Raw genomic sequence first — 10,099 nt, 5'->3', positions numbered from 1 at the left:
CTAGTTTGCTACTGAAGTGATTTTGAAAAAAATAGTTATAAAAAAAATATGGGAGCTTTTTATGTTTGGTAAACATTCAGCTTCAGTTTTTTTTCACAGTTTTGGGTGAAAAAAAGCCAAAAACACAAAGCTGCAAAACCCAGCTTTGAAAAACCAATTTTTTTTCACATATGTTTTATATAAAAGTTTATCAAACACTATAATACTGTTTTTTTTTTTTCAAAAGCACTTTTACAAAAAATTTTACCAAACACTCTGCTGCTTTATTTCACAACTGTTTATTCTCACAACACAGTAGAAACAATTTTTGTTTCAAAGCAACTAAACCAGCCCGAAGTTATGCAGACTTGCAGTTATAAAACTTGAAAATTAAAAAAATTAGTCTCTTTGCACGTACTCACACAATATCTGTATTAAAATAAGCATTATACGCATTAACGCGTGCGGAAAGACTGTAGCATAAAAAGTAGCGGCTTCTCAATACTTCCAGCTGACGTTCGTGACCGTCCAAAACCGTGACGAGCCATTTGCGAAACGCAAAAGCAAAAGATGAAACGAACCAATAGCCAATTAGCCATCCACATCAGTCCGGGTCCCACCCACGTTCCAATTCAATTCGACGAACTATTTAGCCCTTATGATTTAACGGGACCGTCACAAAGCCGTCACGGCCCCATCCTACAACTCATCACGGCTCAGCCGTTCCGTTAAGCAACCTTGTGTTTCTCTCTCACTCTGCCCCAACGTCCCACCCCGCCTTCTCTAACGTCGTCGTTCCGCCAACCCCTCTAACCCTAACGTCGCTCCTCTAATGGCCTCCTGTGACGACGACTTCTCTCTCCTCGGTGACGACTCTAACCCTAACCATCACCTCCCTCACGCGCCAACCTCCCACCACATCCACCAGCCCTACGAGCCTCCTCACCGCTTCCCGACGCGAACTCCCCCAGTCCACGCGCCACCATCGCAGCCTACACTCAAGGATAAGGTCAACGACGGAGAAGACCACGCTGACGACGGAGATGACTACGAAAATGCAGCCGCTACCGCGTTCTGCTCGAATCCCTTCGATAGAGGCACCGATCAGACCGACATCGTCACCGGCGCGGGCGAGAAGAGAAAGGACCACTCCGATGAGCACAGAGACGGCGGCGGCGGGGGAGGAGCTCCGTGCAGTTACAAGAAATCGAAAGCCTTGGCGTCTGCGAGCGGAGATTACAGGAAGGACCGAGAGGAGTGGAGCGACACGGCGATATTGTGCCTTCTGGACGCCTACCTGGACAAGCTCACGCAGCTGAATCGGGGAAATCTGAGAGGCAGAGATTGGGAGGAGGTGGCGGCGATCGTGAGCGAGAAGTGTGAGAGGCAGAGAAAGAGCATCGAGCAGTGCAAGAACAAGGTCGATAACTTGAAGAAGAGGTACAAGCTTGAGAGGCACAGGATGAGCAGCGGCGGCGTTTCGGCGAGTCACTGGCCTTGGTTCCAGAAGATGGAGCTGATCGTCGGCAATTCAGTGGCGGCAAAGGCCACCTCCGATGACGATAAAGGAGTTTCTTCTTCGGGTAACACACCACGGCAATCGAAGAGGTTTGGATTCATTTGCTGCATTTTTGTTAGATTATTGCTGCAATTGGTTGCTCAATTGCTAGTGTTGTGTTGTTTTTGAGCAGATATGGAATGGTGGTGTCGAGTCCTGTAGGTCAGATGAACAAGGTGAAATCAGCTCCGACTATCAAATGGCGGAGAGTGGTCTTCAAAATCAGTGGTGCTGCTCTTGCTGGTGCTGCTCCAAACAATGTCGACTCAAAGGTTCGGCCATCTATGCAAATCCATTGATTTATATCATTCAATTTCTGATCATCTTAGCCTGTGAATAGTATTTGTCTGAATGTGTTTGCTTCTTGCGAGCAAGTTTCATTGCGTGTTTTGTGGTTGGGCAGCTGGCAATGCTGATTGCGAGGGAGGTTGCGTTGGCTTGTCGCAATGGCGTGGAGGTATGCATTGATATTTATATGGTCGTCTGTTGACTGTAGTAATGTGTTTTTAGCTGTCGGTTTTAGTTTAATCTGCAATGTTTGGTTTTGTTTCTTGCTGGGTGTAAAAGTTGGCAATTGTTGTTGGAGGTCGCAACTTCTTTTGTGGAGATGCATGGGTGACGGCGACAGGGTTAGATAGAAGTACTGCGTACCAGATTGGGTAAATATCATTGCTGATCTTGCTATATAACCTCATCTTTGCATTCCTGAATCATACCGCCTTTTACATAGGATTTGTGGTATCTGCAACAGCTTAAATAGAACTACCAGATACAACTACAAACTGGGTAAATATGCCTTGAATACTGACGTGATCATTGCATTTCCGGTGGAAGCATGTCCAACATAGATTGGCCCTCATCTTATGTTTATTATATTCTGATATTTTTTTTTTTTGTTTGTCGGCCTTGTTCGGGGCTGTAAACTAGATGTACAAAATAGCGATCCTTTGAAACAGTACTAAATTTCCTGAAATTGTTTGATGGGATCTGCTTCCTCGTTTTCTTGTTCATAAAGGACTAGAATATATCTTTTGATCCATAAGATAAGAGCAACTGAAAATGCAATATCAAATGACCATTTTTTTGTTTTAGTTTAGAGCCCAATTCATTGTTATAATGAATAAGATGAGTGATCTCTTAGTGAAGACCCATTAATCTCAACTGTATTATGTGAACGGTGAAGCTTGGGCCTCTCTGCTCTATCTCCACTTTCTGATGGTTTTGTTAATTATAAATTGCTGGCTAATCCGATAATGTATTTACAATACTCATACGAGGTGACTGTGATGTTTACCAGAATGATGGCCACTGTAATGAATTCCGTATTGCTCCAGTCAGCATTGGAGAAGATGGGAGTCCAGACACGTGTTCAAACTGCATTTTCAATGCATGAGGTTGCTGAACCATACAACAGGCAGCGGGCCATCCGGCATCTTGAAAAAGGCAGAGTTGTAATTTTTGCTGGGATTGGTGCTGGCACGGGAAATCCCATCTTTTCCACTGACACAGCTGCAGCATTACAAGCTTTGGAGAGTATGGTTATGGTTCTGTGATAATTCACACTTCCTTTAAACATTTTACATTCTGTGAAATCACCCAGAACTGTTCTACTTTTGCTCACACACACACACAATACATGCATGGTCTCCACCCGCATCTTTTGGACTTTATACAAAATTTTGTGACACTCGTAAGTTCTCAGTTAATGCAGAGGCAGTACTTAAGGGTACCAATGTAGATGGTGTCTATGATTGCAACTCTCAAGACAATAATTTTACATTTGAGCACATCTCTTTTAGGGAGTTGGTCACAAGAGGCGCCACCTCCATGGACTCGATGGCCCTGAACTTCTGCGAAGAACACAGGTTTCCTGGTAAGTGTATTTTGGTGTTCTTGCATTTCTGTTAGGTTGTGAACAATAGTCGGGAAATTGAGTCATTATATTTTGGTCAACATGTAACAAAACTTGTTCTCGGAATCTGTCTCATCAAATGAATTGGATGGTGCCTTCTATTCTGTACATGGGATTGAACTTTAATAGTAATCAATTTGCATTTTTATGTGCAGTTGTGGTCTTTAATCTGTTAGAGCCTGGAAATATATCGAAAGCGCTATGCGGAGAACAAGTTGGTACCCTGATAGATCAAACTGGAAGGATTAGCTAATATTTACAGAACTCTGAGCTGTTGTATTACTAGGTCTACTTACCTCAGATAACTGTCAAGTTAATTTCAACAGACCCCATTTAGAAAAATCGGTGGCTTTTACAGCTCTGATGGCTGAGACTTGGCTGCATATCCACGCATATATCATTTGCCACCCTGATTCATGAGAAGGTAGAGTAAAGATTATAACTGTCGTGTCTAAGTTATGCATGTTAATGGCGGTGCCAGTGTCTTTTGTGTTGTTTTGTAAATGGTATCATTACTTGGACGAAGATTGTTGATGCAGACGACTATTAACATTTTTACTGGTTAGTTTGTATTAATAGAGGTGTGAATAGAAAAATATGGTTTGGAGTCACGACAGACTGAAATTGTTGTTGCATTTCTGTCAAAAGCCGTATTGAATCTTTTGAATGCATCTCGGAACTTCCTGCATTTGCTTTATATTGCTAAATAATCACATTCTATCAACTTTTGAATGCATGAAAATCTTAGTTGTGAGATTCTGTGTTCACTTGTAGAGTTAAAATTGAGTAATGCTAGTTAATGTGATCGATCATTCACGTCCCAAGGCACAGGTGCACGTCTACAGATCGAAAGCATTCCCGAGACCATAACTACACAAAAATAAGGGTTGAGAATAAGCAAAGTAGCAGCAGAGATTTGCAGCGAGATAATGAAAATCGAGGATGATGATGATGCAGAAACAAGGGAACGGTGTTGTCGATCAGACCAGCCCGTCTTCAGTGGTGGCGAGAGAAGGCGAAAGTGAATTGCGGGAATCATCGTAGTCTTCTCCGAGAGGAGATCTCTCGACTCGGATGTCCTCAATCATCTTAGTTACTTCAACCATTGTAGGCCTCTTTTCAGGCTGAGGCACCGCACAAGCCAATCCCACATGGAGCATTGCCACAAGCTCCTCCTCAATGTTCTTGTACCTCAGAAGTTCTTGATCAAACACCTCCCCAGTCCACTCCTCCTTCACCACTGACCTCACCCATTTCGGAAGGTCCACCGCCTCCTCCTCCTCTTCCACACGGGGACGGGCGGGAGAAGGGTACTGGGATGGAGCTCTCCCCGTTAGAACCTCCAGCAGCAAGACTCCAAAGCTGTACACGTCCGCCATCTGAGATAGTCTCTTGACCTCCGCCTGCTCGGGAGCTCGGTATCCTCCCAATCTTGCGATGGCGTGAACCGGGTTGAGAAGCAGAGACAGGCCGAAGTCGGAAATGCAAGCGACGCCATTCTTGTCCAGAAGGACGTTGGAAGATTTGACATTGCCATGGGGTACTTTTGCGGAGCTGAACACCTCATGAATCCTGGCAAGCCCACGAGCCGCACCCAACACCAAGCTGATCCTTGTAGTCCAATCCAATGGAATTCTACCCGGACCCCGATTCCCTAAATTACATCCAAAAAAATAAAATCATCAACAATCAAACACAGATGCCCTTTTTTATGACGTCATGTGTATGAAATAATGACACGTGGATAAAAATTTACACACGTCTTTATTTCATTTGACATAGAATGCCATCATGATGACGTATTCGTCTTATGTAAGTCATTCTCAAGTGGAATTTGCGCAGTGGTCGAGAATCAATATTTAGGGATGTAAAGAGGATTTAGTGTGTTTAAATAAAATAAATAAATATGCACAAATAAAACTGGTTGTGAACTTCTAGTAAGACATTAAACTACGGAATATTAAACAAACAATAAGTTATATATACACATACCACGATTTAGTACTCATTTTATTTTCTGTTTAGTTGGCATCAAGTTCTACTATTAGTTGAAAGTTTATGAACGGTTTTAATGTCTGCAAATTATATTCAAAATAGTTTGAGGAATTTGACAATATGATCACTTTTAAAGAAAAATTAGGTTCTTCTCCCTAACTTTTTTATGTTATTGATTGTTCTTTTTCAATTTTTGATCAAAGTTATTTGGGTTTTCCACGTCATTATTTCAATGATAAATATTTACATGTAACATTTTAAAATTATATAATTAAAAATTATTTAACCTTTTTCATTATATCTATTTAGTGTTTAAAACATTATATTTAGTATATTTAATTATTTTGTACCCATTTTTTCATTTGTAACCATCTTGTTTAATTTGTAACTATATTTGTTAGTCTATACCAATTTCCTTTTTAACTTTTATTTGTATCCATAATTTTTTTAATCTTTTATTTGTCATAATGTACATTTTTCAAATGTACCACATTGCTATAGGTTAAATGTACCCTTTTTTTGTCTGTAAAATGTACGCCATTTTCTAGTGTAAAATCTATTCACTTTTATTCTCTATAATGTACCTACGGTTTGTAATAAAATGTACTCTTTCTTAATTTACAATACATCCATATTTAAAAATAAGAACAAAACATTTTATTAAAAAATAAAAAATAAAAAATCTGATCAAAGTAGTCAAACTAATAAAGTTTAGTTTTTTTAACAAACGATATTATCTACACTAAGGGAGTGGGGGAGTGGGCTAAGCTTCACAATGGACTAGCAACAATGTGGTTCAAATTCACCTTTGGCAAAAATAAAAAACATCTCAGTTATAAGTGAAAAGGAATACCACTAGTAGTACTAAGTGGCAAGTTTCGTTAAATTTGAGGAAAAAAAAAATTAAAATCCCTATTTTGTAATACTCTTTGCATGATTTTAAAGAGAAATTATTCATTTTACCATTAAAATTTTTAATTAATACTAAAATTTAACATTTCGTCCTACAATCAAAGTATTCAAATTAATAAAGTTTCAGTCAAAAATTTTTGTCAACCAGGAACCAGAACCAAGGTTTTCCTTTTTTAAATCTCAATTAAGATTATTAGTTTTTAAGTATGATGTTAATATATGATCGCTATGTCATCAATCTAGGATCGTTATGTCGTGGTCGATATTTAATCTTGATTAGTTTATCAATTAATATTTGATTTATGAAAATTGTAGCAATTTCCGAAATAGTCTTTTTTTCAGAATTTTGTACCAAATTAAGCCCTAAAAATGCAACAAAGTATTGAAAATATGAAAAAAGCAATAATAATATTACCATGCAGAAGTGAGTGCAAGCTTCCATTAGGGAGATAATCATAGACCAGAAGCTTCTCCTCCTTGGTATAGTAATAAGCACTCAGCCTCACCACATTGGGATGCTTCACCTTCCCAATCACATCCATGTACTGCTCAAACTCCTTTCTCTCGCACGGGTTCGCGTCCTTGAGCCGCTTCACCGCCATGGTGCTCCCGTCGTCCAGCACTGCCTTGTACACCGTCCCCAGGCTTCCTTTGCCCAACATCTCCGCCGACGCCCGCAGCAAATCCTCCAGCTCAAACTGCTTCCTCGGGTCAAAAAACACCAGTTTGCTTCTGTCGGTCGCGTTTGTCCCGTCGCTGTCCCCGCCGCCCCCACTGTTGGCGTACACCCTCTTCTGATCGGCTCCGTAGCTGCTCCCGCTCCTTCTCTTCCCGCTCTCGCTCCCCGCCATCGAGCTAGAGCCGCAGCGGTCTCTCGCGCAGTAGTGGGCCACAAGGAACGACACAACCACCAGCATCGCCACGCAAATCACGATCACGATCGCGATGATCACGCCGGCGCTCAGCCCCTTCCTCGGTTGCTTTTTGGTCGGCTCGTTTGGGCTCGTCGTCTGAGGCAATTGGCTGGGATTAGACGGCACCGTTTCGGATGAAGCCGCCGAGGGCGGATCGCTAGTGCCGGTGAAAGAACAAGCCGGCAAGGGGCTCAGTCCGCACAGCCCTTCGTTCCCGGAAAAGCTTTTGTCGCCGAACTTCTTCAACAGACCCTCCGGCAGCCGTCCGTACAATTCGTTGTTAGTGAAATTGAGCTCCTTGAGGTCGGCAAGGGAGGCGCAGAGGTCGGGGACTACACCGGAGATGGCGTTGTTCTGGAGCCTGAGCGTGAGGAGCCGGGTGAGGCGGGTGAGATTGTCCGGAAACGGTCCCCGGAGGTTGTTGTCGGCGAGGTCGAGACGGAGGAGTTGCCGGAGGGAGGATATCTCCGATGGAATTTCGCCAGAGAGGTCGTTGCCGGCGAGGTAGAGGAGCTTGAGCTTAGTGCAGTTGACGAGAGGAGAAACGGTGCCGTTGAGGCGGTTGTTGTGGAGGTCGAGGAGGCGGAGCTGGTCAAGGGAAGCGAGGGAATCAAGTGGGCCCCGGAGGTTGAGGGAGGGGAGGGAGAGAGCGACGACGCGGGCTTTGTTGGTGGAGCATCGGACTCCAGTCCAGCAGAGGGTGCATGCATCGAAGCCGGTCCAGTTTGAGCGGAGGTGGGCGTGGGTGTCGGTCTGTAGGCGGAATTGGGTGAGGGCCCAGGTGTCATTAGGTGGCGGAGAAGAGAGTGACGGGTGGCTGGAGGCGAAGAGAAGAAGAGAGAGAGTGAGGAAAGGCAGCGCCTCGTTCTTCTTCATGAGTTTTTGCTTAGGCGGGAAGAGTAGGCAGGCATACAATAAGAAGTTTATTTTGTATTTTTGAAAAAAATAAAGTATGCCTAAAGACTTAAGAGAGTGAGATTGAGACCCTCCTCTTTCTATGACTTTTTTTTTTTTTTTAACAACCATATTATCTACATTAAGGGAAATGAGGTGAACTTAATCTCACCATAGGCTAACAAACAAATTCATTTTTTGCAATGATCGAACTTAAGACTTCTTATTTATAAGTGAAGAAGAATACCACTAGATCATAATACTGAGTGACTCCTTAAATTTGAATAGAGACATGGAGATCTAGAGAGATTAAGTGGGGTGGGGAAAAGATATGAACTTGTTTTCTTTTTTATTTTGTTACTTTGGTTATTTGATAATTGGGAGTGATATGATTAGGGAAAATGGGTTCTTTCTAGAGAGAGAGAGAGAGAGAGAGAGAGATGGGAATAGGAGTAGTATGATTAAAGAGGGCAAAGAGAGAAGGGGCGTGGTTGTACGAATGATTGCTGTTCTCCACTCCTTCCATATGGAATGAGTAAAGGGTTTTGAAAGCAGGGTGGCTTTTTCTTTTTCACTTTTTCTAGACCAAATAGACCAAAGTTGAATGAGGAGGACTCAAAAGCACCGCCATGGGCATGGCATGGCTCGGCAAATCAACCAAATTTATTAGGAGATAATATCTGACATTCATTTAGGTGAATATCAATTTGACAAGTATGGAGAATATTTCTATGTATCCTAAGTTATTTTTTGTACACAAAGAAGCAGGCAACACTCATTTACTACGTGCCACTTATAGATCATTTACTAATCCGTAATTAAATTGAGAGGAATTGAATTGAAGATGAATTGGATTGAGGAGGAATTGAAATGAGGTGGAATCAGAATCAGATTCCTGTTGAAGTTGTTTACTAAAACTGTCTGAAATCGGAGTAGGAATGATGTTGAGTTCATATAAGTTTACTAATTCACTTCAATCGGAATGAAAACTCGGTTGATTACTATATTGCCCTTACATAAATAAATTATTTTCACACTAATTAATTCAATTAAATTCTTATAATAAAATTCATCTATATAAAAATATATAAATAGGTTTTATTTATTTATTAAAAGATGGCATGAATGATGTTGAATCCATATAAATTGTTTACTAATTTACTTCAATCGGAAAACTATGTTGATTACTAAATTGCCCTTACATAAATAAATTATTTTCATACTAATTAATTGAATTAACCCATAATGGGAGTTCTTGTGTGAGTTCCCAGAAACAAAACTGTGAGGGCGTGGTCGGGGCCCAAAGCGGATAATATCGTGCTACCGTGGAGTCGAGCTTGGGATGCCGGATCCACCTAAGGTGGCCTGTACGATTGAACTCCTAGCTCATAAATCATGCCTGCACACGAGTCAGAACCACCTATAGTGGTCTGTATGACAGGACTGAGTGTAAATAAATACGTTGTAGTGCTACGATTACGTGAAGACTGTACGAATAATCGCGGGTCACCTACGAGTCGGAACCACCTATAGTGGTCTGTACAACAAGCATGTGCACCTAACTTGGATCCAAGGTAAGCGTATGGTGCGGGAGGTAAACATCACGTGAAAGACTGTGCCCTAACCATGGCGGGAGCACTAACACCGGGGTGCAGGTTTATGAACTCCCAACACATCTCACATAATCATCAATTTACATAAACATCTACAACTCACTTGGTACATACCTGAGCGTCCATAGCATCAAATCACATTTATGCATACTATATTAATTCAATGATCTACGTATAAATCAATATGCATGACATATTTATGATTAAAGCTTGTTGAGCATGGTTTTGAAATACGAATATATTCTATTTTTTGGGAAATTATATAGGTTTTACGACGAGGGGTTAGAATATTTGAGAAATGAAATGGTTTTGAAAAGCTTTG

The 10,099-nt window shown here is 41.6% G+C and overlaps 2 protein-coding genes across 5 annotated transcripts; one reads left to right on the top strand and one right to left on the bottom strand.

Moving 5' to 3' along the window:
• Positions 1-407: 407 nt before the first annotated feature.
• LOC137712895 (uncharacterized) lies at positions 408-4,398 on the top strand. Of its 4 annotated transcripts, none has more exons than XR_011065251.1 (8): positions 411-1,587; positions 1,671-1,809; positions 1,941-1,994; positions 2,105-2,196; positions 2,835-3,070; positions 3,240-3,410; positions 3,605-3,873; positions 4,281-4,398. XR_011065251.1 is itself a non-coding variant. In XM_068452081.1 (7 exons), the coding sequence occupies exons 1-7, from the start codon at positions 812-814 to the stop codon at positions 3,700-3,702; spliced, it is 1,566 nt and encodes a 521-aa protein (XP_068308182.1). In that variant the 5' UTR covers positions 411-811; the 3' UTR covers positions 3,703-4,137. The 4 variants fall into 4 exon arrangements, 1 of the variants encoding a protein (XP_068308182.1); XR_011065250.1 differs by having other exon boundaries at positions 4,275-4,398; XR_011065252.1 differs by lacking the exon at positions 4,281-4,398 and having other exon boundaries at positions 408-1,587; positions 2,835-3,075; positions 3,605-3,678.
• On the bottom strand, positions 4,221-8,260 carry LOC137712894 (leucine-rich repeat receptor-like protein kinase PXC1). The gene is made up of 2 exons (XM_068452079.1): positions 6,772-8,260; positions 4,221-5,103 (listed from the first exon to the last, which is right to left on the bottom strand). The coding sequence occupies exons 1-2, from the start codon at positions 8,144-8,146 to the stop codon at positions 4,430-4,432; spliced, it is 2,049 nt and encodes a 682-aa protein (XP_068308180.1). The 5' UTR covers positions 8,147-8,260; the 3' UTR covers positions 4,221-4,429.
• Positions 8,261-10,099: the final 1,839 nt, after the last annotated feature.

The sequence above is a fragment of the Pyrus communis genome, chromosome 13, assembly GCF_963583255.1.
Source record: "Pyrus communis chromosome 13, drPyrComm1.1, whole genome shotgun sequence".
In the NCBI taxonomy this organism is placed as follows: Eukaryota; Viridiplantae; Streptophyta; class Magnoliopsida; order Rosales; family Rosaceae; genus Pyrus; species Pyrus communis.
This window is presented reverse-complemented; position numbering and strand designations above follow the sequence as displayed.